Source organism: Phyllostomus discolor, chromosome 13, assembly GCF_004126475.2.
Source record: "Phyllostomus discolor isolate MPI-MPIP mPhyDis1 chromosome 13, mPhyDis1.pri.v3, whole genome shotgun sequence".
NCBI classification, from domain to species: Eukaryota; Metazoa; Chordata; class Mammalia; order Chiroptera; family Phyllostomidae; genus Phyllostomus; species Phyllostomus discolor.
The window spans coordinates 58,513,957-58,531,356 of NC_040915.2; the positions used below are offsets into that span (position 1 = coordinate 58,513,957).

Here is a 17,400-nt window from a genome sequence, read left to right on the forward strand (position 1 = left end):
GCAGAAATCGTGTTCTCTGATGGGGCCGTGAGAAGAGACTCCCGCATAGCATTGTGGTGTGGGAAGATTTGTGCGGGTGGAAAGAGAAGCCTGCCCCTCTGCCACATCTGTGCCTGTCCCGCCTTGGAAAACATTCATCTGTATCCTCAGCAAGGCCAGAACACAGGCCAGTGTCCAGAGTTTCTGTTTCATATTTAGCTTAGTCCTTTGGATCCCGCCAGGTCTGCTGTGGGCTCCTGTCGGCTGCTATACACACACTGTCCACATAGAGAGAACACGTGAAGACGTGGGGTGACTGTGTGTTCCTGGGGGAGAGAGACAAAGACAGAGAGAGAAACTCTTTGCTCCCTGGTATTGTGTTACACCAGGCTTAGAAAGGCCTAATACTTGTTCAAATAACCAGTCAACTTCCCAAGCTTCCACAGCTTTGCACTGGACCAAACTTCTAGCCAATCATGGCTCTGAATGCACAGGCCTCATAGAAGCACCTTCTCCTGTGCCATTTGAACTTCTGGTGCCCATGTGCTTACCCTCCCCTGGTCTCCAGGACAACCCGGCACGGGGGCTGGGCTGCTCCCTGCAAGTGTGGGGAAAGGTGTTCATCCCCTGCGAGGGACAATGCTGCCATTCTTCCGTGAGAGTGAGGCTGTAGCTTCCTGGCTAAGCCAGCAGGTGGTGCTCCCTGGTTGATGATGCTTAATCATGTCTGACTTCCTTTGCTTCCTTCCTTCCTTTATTCACACCCAGCTCACACGTGAACAGCCACCCGTGTGTTTCCTGGTACCACCTGGGCTTCACTTACCCTTCTCTGAGCCTTGAACCCACAGAGAATTTGTTTTCACCTGATTTAAGACCTTTGTGAAGACCTTGAATTCCCACCCACTGGGGAATGCTACCTCACTCCCCCACCGCCCCCCAGTGAGCAGTTTCGAACAGTCCTATGACTAAGTAGCGGGTACAACTGGGAGATCAACGTGAAAAGATGGTGAACATAAGGTGTTACTGGGAAATTACCTGTGTAACAATGAAGAACCACCAGGTTCCCATCAGCACGGCCAGCACTCACACTCTGAGGACAGCAGAGGCTCCCAGGCTGTGGGGTGGCAGGGACTCTCATTGGTGCTGCTGGGACGCCCCAGCCATGGGCACCTTTGAAGAGTCTTTGGCCGTTTCTCACAAAGTCAAACACACTCTTATGTGATACAACATGGAAATCATTCTCCTAAGCCTTTATTTAAATCAGTCACTTGCCTTCAAATGAGCAGTTTATGTGCATATAAAGTTACACCTTATTTGTTCATGTCTGTTAAAACTTAGAAAGCAACTGCTGTCTCCTTCAATAGGTGAAGAAATCAATAAACTGTGTATTTGTACAGTGGAACAATATGATTTGCAATATCAATAAATGACTGTTCAGTCACAGAAGGACATGAAGGAAGCTAACATGCACATTTCTAAGTGAATGGAGCCAAGCTGAAAAGGCTGGGACTGGGAGGGGCACAGGATAAGGGCCAGGAGCAGGGCAGGACCCTGAGCAGCAGCACCAGCTGAGGGTACCATGTCTCCTATTTCTACCAGAGGGCGTCCGTGCCTCCCATTCCTCAGCTGCGAGTCCTGCCCCTGACTCTTGCCTGTTTCCTGTGTCATCCTTGGGTTGAAGCCCTCCCACTCTTGTGATCTCTTCTTCTCAGTGGAAGACCAAGCCTATGATAAAGGAGGGGCTTGGACAGCCAATAAAATGGAAGATTTGCATAACGACGTCCCACTCTAAGCCTCAGGATGACATAAAGGTCTGAAGACTCAGGCTTGGCTGTGGGGCTCAGGAAGCAGAGTGTGGGGGCGTCTCCACCATGGACTGGGCTGCACTTCTCCTCACTGTCCTGGCTCACTGCACAGGTGGGGCCTGAGGGGGATTCTGGGAGGGCACCACTTTGTCCCCTGGGTTGATGTCATCTCTTCCCATCCTGGGAACAGGGTCTGTCCTGTCCTCACTGGTCTCTGTGTTGCTCCTCCTTGCAGGGTCTTGGGCCCAGTTTGTGCTGACTCAGCCTGGCTCTGTGTCTGGGTCTCCAGGACAGACAGCCACCATCTCCTGCACCCGCAGCAGCGGCAACATTGGGAGCAACTATGTGTACTGGTACCAACAGCGCCCAGGCAGGGGCCCCACCACTGTGATCTATGAATATAAGAACAGACCCTCTGGGGTTCCGGATCGGTTCTCTGGCTCCACAGACAGCTCCTCCAACACTGCCTCCCTGACCATCTCAGGGCTGCAGCCTGAGGATGAGGCTGACTACTACTGTCAGTCTTACTATGGTAGTGGTGGTACCTATACTCACACAGTGCTGCAGACTCAGGGGGAAGTGAGACCAAAACCCCCAGAGCTTCCCCTTCTGGGTCTGCACTCAGCCTGTCCCCACCAAGCAGGTGCCCTCTTCTGTCTCCTGATAGAAAGTTTGTGTAGAGATTGTAGGTTTCTGAGTCTCTCCGTTTTCTTTCCAACTTTCCCCCTGTCAGGGAGGTTGGTTGTCTGTTTCCTGTGCAATGAATTCCTGAGGGTGAGTTAGTTCAGAGCAGGGTGTGTGAGCCTGTGTGTTTGTGGAATGGGGGTGGGTCAGTGCTTGTGGGGGGTCTGCTCTGTGCATGTGGGACACTCAGATGGGTAATTTGGACTCTGCTCACAGATGACAGTGACACCCTCTTGTTAAGTTATGACCCTCGACACCTCCTCCAGATTTCCGATATTCCCTGAGGGGGCCCAATCTTCCCAGGGTTAGACCCCCTGGGGTAAAAGGTCGAGCTCTTTGCTGTTAGGCATCCTTTGCCTTTGAGTTCTGTTCATGCCAGTCAGCTGGACAGACACTAATGCGCTGTCTCTCTGTCCTTCTGAGTTCTGGTCTGTGAGACAATATGTTACAGAGACTCAGGTGAGGTCAGAGACTCTGAGCTAGTCCTGTGGAAAGTCCTGTCAATCAGTGTGAAGGACAGAGAAGGACAGCTAGTGTGGGTTTGGGAGTGAAGGGGGTTCAGGGATTGAGCAAAAGGAAAGGACTCGTCAACATGGACAACAGTGTGGTGATTGCTGAGGTGAGGAGAGTGTAAGGGGAGTAAATGTTAATGGAAACTAATAAAATAAAGATTAAATAAAACAAACAAAAATCCAGACAGAAATCTGTAAGTGAAGTACAATTTTTTTGCCAAAATACTTGTGCAGTTAATATATTGCAATTTTACACATTGCAGATAACATATTTCATATGTTTTCATTTGCTCCCTTAGGGACTGCATTTCAGCCTGAGACACAAAGGTGAATGACCACATGACAGTGTCTGGTGCCCGTGGGGTCAGGTGTGTGTGGGTCCTGGAGCACAGACAGGAGCAGCGGGTGGGTGAGGAGCAGACACTGAGGACAGAAGACCACACGACCCCCATGAGCACGTGACCTGACCAGGGCAAGGTGGTTGTTTGAGTGTCTGCTCACATTTCACTTAAATAACAGTCTGTAAGGTCATCGTTGTCACCTGAGACTAACAGACTGCTCAAAGTCCACCATCTGGTCAATGAAATATTTATCTTGTCAATACAAAGTCCCACAAAGGACTTTAGTGTGGAAACTCATAATGGAAGAACCGTTGGTTTGAAATGTCTGTGTGAACAAGAAAGGATTCTGCCTTGGGACATGGGTGGAGGAAGCTGATAAATGATGGTCTGAAGCCGTGTGTGCTGGTCTGGACTTCCTTCCGCTCACATGTGTCACCTCTGAACCTCATGACTCCAAACACAGGAAACTCCGTTCCCCTTTCCCTCTCTTCCTCAGCACAGCAGTCAGTTTGATTCAGACCCCGGGTCGTGAGGTTCTTGTCATTATGGATGAAATGAAACATTCACACGGATTACCGAATCCGGTGGAGGAAAAGGGACAGCATGGCTTTTCTTTCAAGGGGAGCAAAAGCCTCTGCCCTTGCTCCAATGAGCTTGTATTGTCTTTCTGGGCACATGACAAGGAGGTCCTCATTAACTATGCACAGGCTCACTTTAGGTGGTTACCTTTTATAGAAAACAAAGGAGCCAATGCTGCTAATCACATCACAGAAGAGGGATATTTGCAAATGAAAAGGCAAAGGGAGTTGGACAGGTTATGATAGGGGCTTAAGACTTGGGAAAATTTAGCTTAAGGTAAATAGTCATAAATCTAGCAAGTAATGTGCATGTTAAGTTTTTGTTTCAGTAACAACAGATAAGGCCTATCTTGGCGCCTAAGAGTAAGCAGATGATCTCTTGGAGACGTCTGTACCAGGAAGAAGCAAGCGACTACCCTTCCCCCTTGGAGGCAACTGTGGAATTTCAAAGGCTTTTGCTAATACCTTGTTTGCCCTCCCCCAACCCCCTTATAAAAGGTCTGGCTGGGGAAAAAAAGAGGAAGATGGTTTGTTAGGGTGTGAGCCCGCCATCTTCTCAGATCGCCGGCCATCTAAATAAAGTGCCTATAAAAGATTCAATCACTGCCATTGCTTACTGGATTTGGTAGTGACAGGCAGCTCGAACGCTGGTGTCTTCCGGTTACATTTCCTTCCAAAAGACAGAGGAGGAGCTGTCTGGGACACCATGAAGGGACAGGACTCAGGGATCTGAAGTAACAGGGAAGTGTGGGAAGCTGGAGGTCTGACCCAGAGGAAGGTGCTATGTGGTGCAGGGGAGAGAGTGGGGCTCCCCCATGAACCCCCTGAAGGGATCTCAGGAGTTGGGGTTCTGTGAAAACAGTAGTGGGGAGTCCCTGAGGGTATTAAGCAGCAGGTGACCACCTTGATCTGCATGAGAACCAGCCCTCAAGTGCCTTGAGGACACAGCGCCCAAGGTGAGCAAGTGATTCTGGTCAGAGTCACTGAGTAGGAGTCCCCGTGACTCTAGACATGTGGGGACCATGGGACCGTGGGCACAGGTGCAGCAGAGGTGGATCCAGGCACAGAGGGACGTGACGGTCTCTGCCTCCAACTGCCCAGACACACAGCACAGGTGCGAACGCATCACACCTGACTGTTACCTTGCTACTAAAGTGAGAAAATGAGTAATACAATACAGGCTGAGAAAGTTTTGTTTGTAATATAAACACATTTTACAACAGCCAAGACAAAATCCTAACAGGAATAATCTGACACAGATGTGCAGAACTCCACAGACTAAGATAAGAAGCAGTTCCTACACTGTGTAGGCACACTGCACACTCCACTGGTAGCTGTGGAGACTTCCACAGGCAGTAGTTTTAATGAGAAGTTAAATCAAATCTATGAAAACTTACATGCATCACATGACTAGAAATGTTAGGTGAACGGTCCATCTCTGCACCTGTTATGAGGGTATTCCTGGAAATGACACTGAACACTCTTACAAGCCCTTCCACCAGATCAGTGATCCCTTTGTCTGTGACCTTGACCAGGAAGCTCACTGTATATTTACATTTTCATCATCTTCTCTGGAGGTGAGACCAAATTTGTTATCTAAGTCACGTTTGCACCTCCCACAGTTGTGGATTCCTGGGAGTGAGATGCCACAGTAACCAGTACAGTGTCTCAGAGTCACAGTATCTGGGAACCAGACCCTGGATGTGTGAATAGAGTCAGTGACCTGCTAAGCTGCAGAGACCAGCTGGGCTCTCAGGGTTTGGGTCCGTGAAGTGGTAAGTGCTCTGCCATCTTCAGGGGGCGCTGTGGGACTGCCCTGGTGTGCCTACCAAGCTGGTCATTAGGAAGCATTCAGTACTGGGGGGTTGGGCCTGGGGGATGGTCCCTGTGCCCACTGATGGGGACTCAGCAGCTGTGTCCTCTCAGGCCTGGCAGAGTCTGCAGAGCAGGGACCTTTGTGTGGTCTCAGCAGGTGCTTCCTCCCAGGGTTCTCCCAAGGGGTGACACCAAGCACCATCCTCCTTGGTCTGGGTGTGAGCTGAGCTCCAGCACCAGGGCTCAGGGAGGGGCTGGGCAGCCTGTGGAAGGACACACATTTGCATGGACAGCCCCTCGGTGAGGAGAAAAGGAGGCCTGGGCCCGCCAGCCCCACTGTGGGCTCAGGGGCTGTGTGCACCATGGCCTGGACCCCTCTCCTCCTCCTGTTCCTCTCTCACTGCGCAGGTAGGGACAGGCCTTGGGGTCCAGGGCTCAGTTCCCAAGTTTATTCCCTTTCTGTTCCATCTCCTGAGAAACTTCCCCTGGTTCTGCCCCAGCACTGACAAGTGTCTGTGTCTGCAGGTTCCCTCTCCCAGCCTGTGCTGACTCAACCGCCCCCTCTCTCTTCATCTCTTGGAGCCACAGCCAGACTCACCTGCACCCTCAGCAGTGGCTTCAGTGTTGGCAGCTACTACATAAACTGGTTCCAGCAGAATCCAGGGCGCCCTCCCCGGTATCTCCTGGGGTATAAATCAGACTCACACAAGCACCAGGGCTCTGGAGTCCCCAGCCGCTTCTCTGGATCCAAGGACACCTTGGCCAATGCAGGGCTCCTGACCATCTCTGGGCTGCAGCCTGAGGATGAGGCCGACTATTACTGTCTTACATTTCATGGCAGTGGGAGCAGCTACAGTGACTCACAGTGGCTCAGATGACGAGGGAGTGAGACAGAAACCCCTGGGCCCGGAGGTTATGCTCTGAGCCTCACGGAAGCTTCTGTGGAGGCCTCTGCAAGGTGGGCTCCTCTGCAGTCAGAAACGTCCATGGAAGGGGTGGAGCAGCACACAGTCATGAGTGAGAGCACAGGGCGTCCCCGGTCACTCTCGCTGAAGGGGTGACAAAACCCAACTGATCATCCCCACAGAATCTGGAGTAAATTTTAACAGAATAAATATTTTAAAGTAAAAATCTGAGGGTTATCTTACTGCTGTGTCTTGTTTTCTGCCCACACAGAACCCTTCTGTCGCATCTGGTCACCAGCTGTGGGAGGATTTTTCTTCACAACAAGCAGTTCCCTGTGACACCAGCTGGATGTCCCACCACACAACTCAGGTCTCACACAGCTGCCTGGAGACGGTGTCAGGTTCACAGCAGAAGAGCCAAGTCCCATGAGACTGCCTGCTCTTCAGGTGACGGTCACCTGTAGGACATCTCCGGTGTCTCACGAATTCTTCACTTTAACTTGAAGGCTCCCAGGGTCCCACCAGTTGTTTCAATTAATCTGTTGACTCGACCTGCACTCTTCTCCCTCCTCAAGGAAACGGGGGGCAGGGTTGTAAATTCCTGGCTTTGCATCCTGCCTCTGTCTATGAGTGACCAGTCCTCACCCAGGAGCCCACCCAGAGCCGCCTCTTTAGAACACAAGGAAAACCTGTCTCCCAGGAAATGTCAAGGGCAGGAGGCTGAAACCAATATATATTTTCTCTTATCTTGCAAAACCATGTATGCAAGTACCAGTGATGACCCAGACAGTCATGTGAACCCACAAATTAATGGCATAAGTGAGAATCTTGTGTTATGTCTTCATCATGCCCTCGGCCCCAGGCCCTTCAGCCTGACCCTGGACACTGGGCTTTTGGGCACCCTCCATGACTGGTGACCTCATGACTGTCAGTGGGTTCTCCTGAGCCCACAGGCACTGACTGTCCCCCTGTCCTCTCACACTTCCCTGGGCTCCCCAGCCATCCAGGCTGTGGGCTGGGCTGCAGGGCATCAGGAGCAGGAAGTCCCCAGTGTGTGCCCGTGTTTCCTCCCCCATGAAGCTGCTGATGAGCCCAGACCCCAGGTGAGCTTCTCCTGCCCAGGAAGCTGCAGACACATGGGGGGTGACCATGGCAATGTGTCCAAGGGCTCCCAGGTAGAGCCCCCACATTTGTCACCTAGAAGAGCTGTGAGGGACCTTCTTGGGTTTGAGTCTCATTCTCTGAATTCTGTTGTGTCACCAGAACCACAGTGAACAGCTCTGGGGTCCAGCCTTAGATGATGCTGATGATCATGGGTACAGAGCTGAACATGACCCAATGGCACAACGATGGCCTGTGCCATGGGGAAATATGACAAATGTCCCTTCCCTGCCCCTGCTTGGCTCATGAGTCCCCTGCCTCTTGCCTGTGACCAACACCAGCTCTGGATTATGATTCTGGTGTCACTTGTGCTTTTAAAACAAAAGAACTATATTTTCTCAATTTTTCTTTGTGGTGACAATGAAAATATCTCCATTTGAAGATATGGTTCCCCCAGAGCACACAGAACTGCTTTGCTTCCAGAGCAAAAGAGCCCCCCAGTGCTGAGCGGGGCTGGGAAAGGCCCAAGTGCAGCACGTGAGACCCCAGAGGACCAGGTGGGCGTTTGTGCCCCAGCCTTGCTTCATGGGATCAGGAGAAAAGCCTTTCTCAGACACATGAGCAAGAGATTGTGGTGCAGCAAGATTTATTTGAGTTCAAATAGAAGGCTTCCCATGTGTCACATGTCTGTCTGTCCTGGTATGGAAAATGTTCAACTGTGGCTTCAGCAAGGCCAGATCAAAGACCAGTATCCAGAATTTCTGGTTGTTATTATAGTTTTGTCTTTCAGGGCCACACCATCAACTCTGGGCCCTGCTTGGCTGCTAGACTCACATTGTTGCTATGGAGACAGTGAACAAATGGGGTGATTGCATGTTTCTGGAAGAGGCAGAAGAGAGAAAGAGAAAGAGAAAGCGAGAGATACAGACAGACAGAGAGAGAGGTCTCTTTGTTCCTTGGGAACCAGGATGCTCCTCCTACAAGGAGAGGCCAGGGCGTTAATCCCCTTGGAGGGTCAGGCTGCCATCCCCTGGGGGGAGTGAAGCTGTAGCTTCCTGGCTAAGCAAGTAGGCTTATGCTTCCCAGTTGATTTTGCTTAATAATATCAGACTCCCTTTGCTTGCTTCCTTCCTTTATTCACACCCAGCTAACACGTGCACAGCAAGATGCATGATCCCTGGTACCAGCCTGGGCTTTACACATACTTCTCTGAGCTTTGAAACCACAGAGAATTCGTTTTTCATCTGATTTAAGACCTTTGTGCTGTCTTCGAATTCTTCTGTAGTGGGGAACATCACCCTCCCTCCCACTCAGCAGTTCTCAACAGTCTTATGACTCAGGAACATGAACAACTAGGAATAAACATGTAAGATGGTGAACATAAAGTGTTAGTGGGAAATTACATGTGTAACAATGAGGGACCACCAGGTTCCCATCAGCACGGCCAACACTCACACTCTGAGGACAGCAGAGCCTCCCAGGCTGTGGGGCGGCAGGGACTCTCATTCATGCTGCAGGGACGCCCCAGCCATGAGCACCTTTGAAGAGTCTTTGGCAGTTTCTCACAAAGTTCAACACACTGTTGTGTGATACAAGACAGAAACTGCTGTCCTAAGTCTTTATTTAAATCGGTGACCTGTGTTCAAAGAAGCATATGCACATGAAGTTACAGCTCATTCATTCACGTTTGTTAAAACTTACAGAGCAACTGCTAAGACCTTCAAGAAGTGAATGAATTAATGAAACAAGCTCTGGTTCATATGCAATGGAACAATGTAAATCGCAACGTCAATAAATGAGTGTTCACTCCACAGAAGCACACGAAGGAGCCTAACATGCACACTTCTAAGTGAACAGAGCCAATGTGAAAAGGCTGAGACTGGGAGGGGCACAGGATCAGGGCCAGGAGAAGGGCAGGACCTTGAGCACCAGCATCAACCAGAGGGCGCCATATCTCCTGTATCCACCAGAGGGCGACTGTGCCCCACATTCCTCAGCTGTGAGTCCTGTCTCAGACTGTTGCCTCTTTCTATGTCATATTTGGGTTGTGGCCCTCCCACTTCTATGATCTCTTGGTGTCAGCAGGAGCCCTGGTTGGTTATAGGAGAGGCTTCAAGGGCCAATAAAAAGGAAGATTTGCATAACGACGTCCACTCTAAGGGTCAGGCTGACATATAAGTCTGAAGACTCAGGCCTGGCTGTGGGGCTCAGGAAGCAGAGTCTGGGGGCGTCTCCACCATGGACTGGGCTGCACTTCTCCTCAGTGTCCTGGCTCACTGCACAGGTGGGGCCTGAGGGGGATTCTGGGAAGACACCACCTTGTCCCCTGGGTTGATGACCTCACCTCCCTCCTTGGGAACAGGGTCTGTCCTGTCCTCACTGATCTCTGTGTTGCTCCTCCTTACAGGGTCTTGGGCCCAGTTTGTGCTGACTCAGCCTGGCTCTGTGTCTGGGTCTCTAGGGCAGAAGGCCACCATCTCCTGCACCCGCAGCAGCGGCAACATTGGGAGCAGCTATGTGTACTGGTACCAACAGCGCCCAGGCAGGGGCCCCACCACTGTGATCTATGATGATAGCAACAGACCCTCTGGGGTTCCAGATCGGTTCTCTGGCTCCATAGACAGATCCTCCAACACTGCCTCCCTGACCATCTCGGGGCTGCAGCCTGAGGACGAGGCCGACTACTACTGTCAGTCTTACTACTCTAGTGGTGGTGTCTACAATCACACAGTGCTGCAGACTCAGGGGGAAGTGAGACCAAAACCCCCAGAGCTTCCCCTCTGGGTCTGCACTCAGCCTGTCCCCACCAAGCAGGTGCCCTCTTCTGTCTCCTACTGGAAAGTCTGTGTAGAGATTGCAGGTGTCTGAGTCCCTCTATTTTCTTTCCATCTTCCCCCCATATCAGGCAGGTTGGTTGCCTGTTTTCTGTACCATGAATTCCTGAGGGTGAGTTAGTTCAGAGCAGGGTGTGTGAGCCTGTGTGTTTGTGGAATGGGGGCGGGTCAGTGCTTGTGAAGGGTCTGCTCTGTGCATGTGGGACACTCAGATGTGTCCTCTGGGCTCTGCTCATAGATGACAGTGACACCCTCTTGTTAAGCATTGACCCATGACGCCAGCTCCAGATTTTCAGATATGCCTTGAGGGGGCCCAATGACCCCAGGGTGAGACCCACTGGGTTAAAAGGACGAGTTCTCAGCTGTTAGGCAGCCTTTTCCTTTGAGCCCTATTCATGCCAGTCAGCTGGACAGAGACTAATGTGCCATCTCTCTGTGCTTCTGGGTTCCCGTCTGTTAGACAAAAGAGTCACACAGACTCAGATGAGGTCAGACCCAGTGAGCCTCTGGGTGAGCCTGTGACCCAGCCATGTGGGAAGTCCTGTCAATCAGTGTGAAGGGCAGCAGGAAGAGAGGTAGTAGGGAGAAGGGTGAGGTTAGGCGTGGAGGGGTTGAGGAAAAAGGAGGCGGACTTATGGGCATGGACAACAGTATGATGGTTGCTGGGGGGAGGAGGGCATAAGGGGTCAAAACGTTGTGGAAAAAGTATACTAAAGATTAAATTAAATGAACAAACAAACTCCCAATGTGTCAAGTATAATATTTGGCTAAAGTATGTGTGTGCAGTTAATATTTTGAAATTTTACACACTGCACCTGCAAATATTTCACATCGACATCATTTATTCTATTAGGGAGTGTATTTCAAGGCTGAGACCCAAAGGTGAATGAACACATGACAGGGTCTCGTGCCCTTGGGGGCAGGTGTGTGTGGGTCCTGGAGCACAGACAGGAGCAGCAGATGGGGGAGGAGCAGGCACTGAGGACAGAAGGCAGGATGACCCCCAGGAGCAAATACCTGCCCAGGGCAGGATGATTGTTTGAATGTCTGCTCACATTTCACTTAAATAACAGTCTGTAAGGTCATCAGTTGTCACCTGAGACTAACACACAGCTCAAAGTCCACCATCTGGTCAATGAAACATAATATTCAACTTCTCAACCCAAAGTCCCACGAAGGACTCTAGTGGGGAAGCTCATGGAGGAAGAACCATTGGTTTGCAATGTCTGTGTGAGCGAGACTGGACTCTGCCCTGTGACATGGGTGAAGGAAGGCAATAAATGATGGTCCGAGGCTGTGTGTGCTGGTCTGGACTTCCTTCTGCTCACACATGTCATCCGTGAACCTCGTGACACCAAACACAGGAGGCCCTGTTCCCCCTTCAGTCACTCAGCACAGGACTCAGTTTGATATGGATCCCAGCTTGTGGGGTCCGAGTCATTATGGATGAAATGAGACATTCACACGGATTACTGAATCCAGTGGGGGAAAAGGGACAGCATGGCTTTTCTCTCAAGGGGATCAGGAGCCTCTGCCCTTGCTCCAATGGCTTTAATTGTCTTACTGGGCACATGACAAGGAGGTCCTCATTAACTATTCACAGGCTGTTTGCCTTTTACAGAAAACAAAGGAGCCAATGCTGTTAATCACATCACAGAAGAGGGATATTTGCAAATGAAAAGACAAAAGTAGTTGGACAGGTTACACTGGTCCTTGGATGGTTTAGCACAGATTTTAGGAAGTTGCTTTGCAGTAAATGTCCTCAATTCAGGGTGAGGGAGTTTTAGTAAAAAGCAGGACTCATAGTGGCCTAAGTACATTGCAGGCCTGATTCCCCAGGGGAGAACCTGTCCGTGGGCCTGGGTCCTGTGCATGTGCGAGGGTGTACTGGGCCCACACCACACAGAACAGTCTCCTACATCAGTTAGCTGACGATTCCCGAGGTTTCTACACACGTACATTTATGTGACAGTAGTTCGACAGTAGTTGCTGTCCTGTGCAAGAGTTTGGGGACATAAATTGTATTTATGTGAAAGTACATCCCAGTGAAGAGAGGTGCAGTGTGGATGTGTTTGTTACAGTCAGCGAGGGAGCAGAGTGAGCGATAGAGAGGACTGGACAAGCGGGACCCTGTGGATGGGGGCTGTGGGGGCGGGATCGGTGTGCACAGATCTTACACACTTCTCTGTAGCTTGTGTGGGTTCCACATTGTCATGTTATTTCTCTAACCCTGTCGGCAATGACACGTGCATGCCCTACTACTGAGAGCCACGGGGATTTGCCAGAATGTGACTTGTCACCGTGACTCAAGTTTAATCCTATTTCCTTCCAAAGGACAGAGGAGGAACTGTCTGGGACACCATGAAGGGACAGGACTCGGGGATCTGAAGTAACAGGGAAGTGTGGGAAGCTGGAGGTCTGACCCAGAGGAAGGTGCTGCCTGGTGCAGGGGAGCGAGTGGGGCTCCCCCATGAACCCCCTGGGAGAGCTCAGGAGTTGGAGTTCTGTGAAAACAGCAGTGGGGAGTCCCTGACGGTATTAAGCAGCAGGTGACCTCCTTGATCTGCCTGAGAACCAGCCCTCAAGTGCCTTGAGGACACAGCGCCCAAGGTGAGCAAGTGATTCTGGTCACTGTCACTGACTAGGAGTCCCCGTGAGTCTAGACGTGTGGGGCCATGGGACTGTGGGCACAGGTGCAGCAGAGGTGGATCCGGGCACAGAGGGACGTGCTGGTCTCTGCCTCCAAATGTCCAGACACTCAGCAGAGGTGCGAACGCATCACACCTGACAGTTCCCTAGCTTCTAAAGTGAGACAATGAGTAATACACTACAGGCTGAGAAAGTTCTGTTTGTAATATAAACACATTTTAAAACAGCCAAGACAAAATCCTAACAGGAATCACATGACACAGATGCGCAGAACTCCACAGACTAAGATAAGAGGCAGCTCCTACACTGAGTAGGCACACTGCACACTCCACTGGTAGCTGTGGAGACTTCCACAGGTAGTACTTTTTCTGAGAAGTTAAATCAAATCCATGAAAACTTACGTGCATCACATGACTAGAAATGTTAGGTGAATGGTCCTCTGCACATGTTTCTGAGTGTATTCCTGGGAATGACACTGAACACTCTTACAAGTCCTTCCAGGAGATCAGTGATCCCTTTTCTGTGACCTTGACCAGGAAGCTCACTGTATATTTACATTTTCATTATCTTCACTGGAGATGAGACCAAATTTGTTATCTAAGTCACGTTTGCACCTCCCACAGTTGTGGATTCCTGGGAGTGAGATGCACCAGTAACCAGTACAGTGCCTCAGAGTCACAGTATCTGGGAACCAGACCCAGGATGTGTGAACAGAGTCAGTGACCTGCTGAGCTGCAGAGACCAGCTGGGCTCTCAGGGTTTGGGTCCGTGAAGTGGTAAGTGCTCTGCCATCTTCAGGGGGCGCTGTGGGACTGCCCTGGTGTGCCTACCAGGCTGGTCATAGGGACCATTCTGTCCTGGGGGTTGGGTCTGGGGGATGGTCCCTGTGCCCACTGATGGGGACTCAGCAGCTGTGTCCTCTCAGGCCTGGCAGAGTCTGCAGAGCAGGGACCTTTGTGTGGTCTCAGCAGGTGCTTCCTCCCAGGGTTCCCCAAGGGGTGACACCAAGCACCATCCTCCTTGGTATGGGTGTGAGCTGAGCTCCACACCAGGGCTCAGGGAGGGGCTGGGCAGTCCCTGGGTAGACACCCATTTGCATGGACAGCCCCTCCCGGGCAGAGGGTGGGGAGAAAATAGGCCTCTGCAGCTCAGCCCCACTGTGGGCTCAGGGGCTGTGTGCACCATGGCCTGGACTCCTCTCCTCCTCGTGCTCCTCTCTCTCTGCACAGGTAGGGTTGGGCCTCGGGGAGTTGGGCTCAGTTGCCAAATTTATTCCCTTTCTGTTCCATCTCCTGAGAAGTTTCCACGGGTTCTGCCCCATCACTGACAAGTGTCTGTGTTTCTGCAGGTTCCCTCTCCCAGGCTGTGCTGACTCAGCCGCCCTCCCTCTCTGCATCTCCTGGAGCAACAGCCAGACTCACCTGCACGCTCAGCAGTGGCTTCAATGTTGGCAGCTACTACATAAACTGGTTCCAGCAGAATCCAGGGAGCCCTCCCCGGTATCTCCTGGAGTATAAATCAGACTCAGAGAAGCACCAGGGCTCCGGGGTCCCCAGCCGCTTCTCTGGATCCAAAGATGCCTCGGCCAATGCAGGACTCCTGTTCATCTCGGGGCTGCAGCCTGAGGACGAGGCCGACTATTACTGTGCTACAAATCATTGGAGTGGGAGCAGCTACAGTGACTCACAGTGGCTCACATGCTGAGGAAGTGAGACAGAAACCCCTGGGCCCAGAGGTTATAGTCTGAGCCTCACTGAGGCTTTGGTGGAGGCCTCTGCAGTCAGAAATGTCCATGGAAGGGGAGGGAGCAGCACACAGTCATGAGTGAGAGCACAGGGCGTCCCCGGGTCACTCTCGCTAAAGGGGTAGCAAAGCCCAACTGACTGTCCCCACAGTGTTGGAGTAAATTTGAACAAGAACAATAGTTTTAAGTAAAAATTCATTTCTTTCATCCTATTATGTCTTGTTTTGCAGTCAGGACCCTTCACTTCTGACACTCTGGTCACCAAATGTGGGGCATTTTTTTTTTTTCTGTAAGGAATTTCCTGTGACAGCAGGTGGATGTCCCACCACACAACTCAGCTCTCACACGACTGCCTGGAGACGGTTCGGGTTTGAAGAGAAGGGCTCTGTCCCAGATGCTGGTCACAAGCAGGACGGCCCAGGTGTCATGAACGCATTGGATATAAATGGAAGTTTCCCATGTTCCCTCCCTTCATTGGAATTAATTTGCTGACAGCACCTGAACTTTACTCCCTCCTCAAGGAAATGGGAGGCAGGTGTGCAAATTCCTGGTTTCGTATTCTGCCTCTGTCTATGAGGGAGCAGCCCTCCCCCAGGAGCCCACCCTCGGTCACCTCATTAGAACGAAAGGAGCACCTATGACCCAGGATATTTCATGGTGAGGTGTTCTGTGCGAGGAACCAGGGGCAGAGACCAATATAAATTCTCTATTATCTCCCAACCCTGTGTCTGCAACTACAAATGATGACCCAGACAGTCATTGTCACCCAAATTAGTGTTATAATTCAGACTCTTTTGTTACTTGTGGAACAACCCCACGGCCCCAGGCCCTTCAGTTTTACCTGGACTCTGTGCCCTTGGACACCCTCCATGACTGGTGACCTCATGACTGTCAGTGGTTCCTGAGCCCACAGGCACCGACTGTGCCCCTGTCCTCTCACACTTCCCTGGGCTCCCCAGCCACCCAGGCTGTGGGCTGGGCTGCGGGGCATCAGGATCAGGAAGTCCCCAGTTGGTGCCTGGGATTCCTCCCCCATGAAGCTGCTGATGAGCCCAGACCCCAGGTGAGCTTCTCCTGCACAGGAAGCAGCAGACACATGTGGGGTGACCATGGGAATGTTTCCACAGGCTTCCAGGTAGAAGCCCCCACAGGTATGACCTATTAGAACAGTGATGGAACATCCAGGGGTTTGATTCTCATTTTCTGAATTCATTGTTGTCATTTGAACCTCTTTGACCACCTCTGGGGTCCCAACTTAGAAGACACTGGTGATGGTTGTTATAGAGCTGAACACAACCCCAATGCCACAACGATGGTCGTAAGGATGGTGTGTCCATGGGGACAGTGACAGATCTACCCTCCCAGCCCCTGCTCACTTCATCAGTCCCCATCCTTCCCTGTGACTGACACCTGCTCTGGAGTTGGCTTCTGCTGTCACTTGTTGTGGGGGTGCTCCACCTGCAGGGCCCCCCAGCTGCCACAGATGAGAATCAATCTACCAGACAGGATCCCAAGACAGAATCTGCTCATGGAGGAAAGATGTCTGATCTCTCAAGGGGGAAGGGCCGAGGGCCTTTTCCTGAATGGGCTTCTATTGGGTTGGTTTTGCACAAGAATACAGGTAAAGCTTATTAATCATGGTCAGGCAGTAAGGATCAAACAACTGGTAACATACAAAGAACTCTGAGGGCCTATTTTGAATCAGGGTCAGATAGCTAAAGAGCCATAAAACTTTGAGGAAGAAACTCACTGCTGGCTTGGACCCTTGTCATTTAATTGAGAGCATTCTAAACAAAGCAGGTGTCACAGGATTTTATATACTCTTTCTTAGGCCTGATCACACTAGGGAACCCGCTCTTTCCAGCACAGGGCTGCACTCATCACCGGCATTATTTCAGGCTTAAAGCATTGTTTCAGGCTTAAGTCAGGCAGAGGAAGGAAGGCAGCCAAGTGATTAGGACACTTCTCAGAAGACAGAATGAGGCCTCAGGCTATATCAAAGTCAAGGGGTGAGGGCCCATCACCCCCTTTTGCTATAGCTCCCCAAGTACTTCCCTGGGATATCTTTGTGATTGTGCCTGTCTTAGGTCGTTCCCCCCTTGAGGAATCTTACTCAGCATTGTCCAACTGATCAAGCATTGGGGGCCAGGCAGGGTGAAGTAAAAGGAGCAGAAGCGGTGCTCCTGACAAGGAGGTAAGCTTTGTCTCCTTAGTGGCTTATGGTCCAAAGGGCACTCACTCAGCCTTAGCCATTTGGGGGTGGGGTGGTTAGAGCTTTTGAAACCAGGCAGGGTGGTTCTCAACAACTTGTGCTTTTAAAACAAAAAAATTTATTCTCTCAATTTTCTCTTTTTGGTGTGAATGAAAATGTCACCATTTGAAGATATGGTTCTCCCAATGCACACAGATGTGCTTTGGTTCCAGAGTAAAGGAGTCACACAGTGCTGAGTGGG

General features: G+C 51.1%; 2 protein-coding genes across 2 annotated transcripts; both read left to right on the forward strand.

Moving 5' to 3' along the window:
• Positions 1 to 1,747: 1,747 nt before the first annotated feature.
• Positions 1,748 to 6,592, forward strand: LOC114509425 (immunoglobulin lambda-1 light chain-like). The gene is made up of 3 exons (XM_036013655.1): positions 1,748 to 1,896; positions 2,020 to 2,427; positions 6,303 to 6,592. Exons 1-3 carry the CDS (start codon positions 1,851 to 1,853, stop codon positions 6,590 to 6,592), a joined length of 744 nt encoding a protein of 247 aa, XP_035869548.1. The 5' UTR covers positions 1,748 to 1,850.
• A 3,285-nt stretch (positions 6,593 to 9,877) lies between these two features.
• On the forward strand, positions 9,878 to 14,907 carry LOC114509427 (immunoglobulin lambda-1 light chain-like). The gene is made up of 3 exons (XM_036013656.1): positions 9,878 to 10,004; positions 10,128 to 10,580; positions 14,609 to 14,907. Exons 1-3 carry the CDS (start codon positions 9,959 to 9,961, stop codon positions 14,905 to 14,907), a joined length of 798 nt encoding a protein of 265 aa, XP_035869549.1. The 5' UTR covers positions 9,878 to 9,958.
• Positions 14,908 to 17,400: the final 2,493 nt, after the last annotated feature.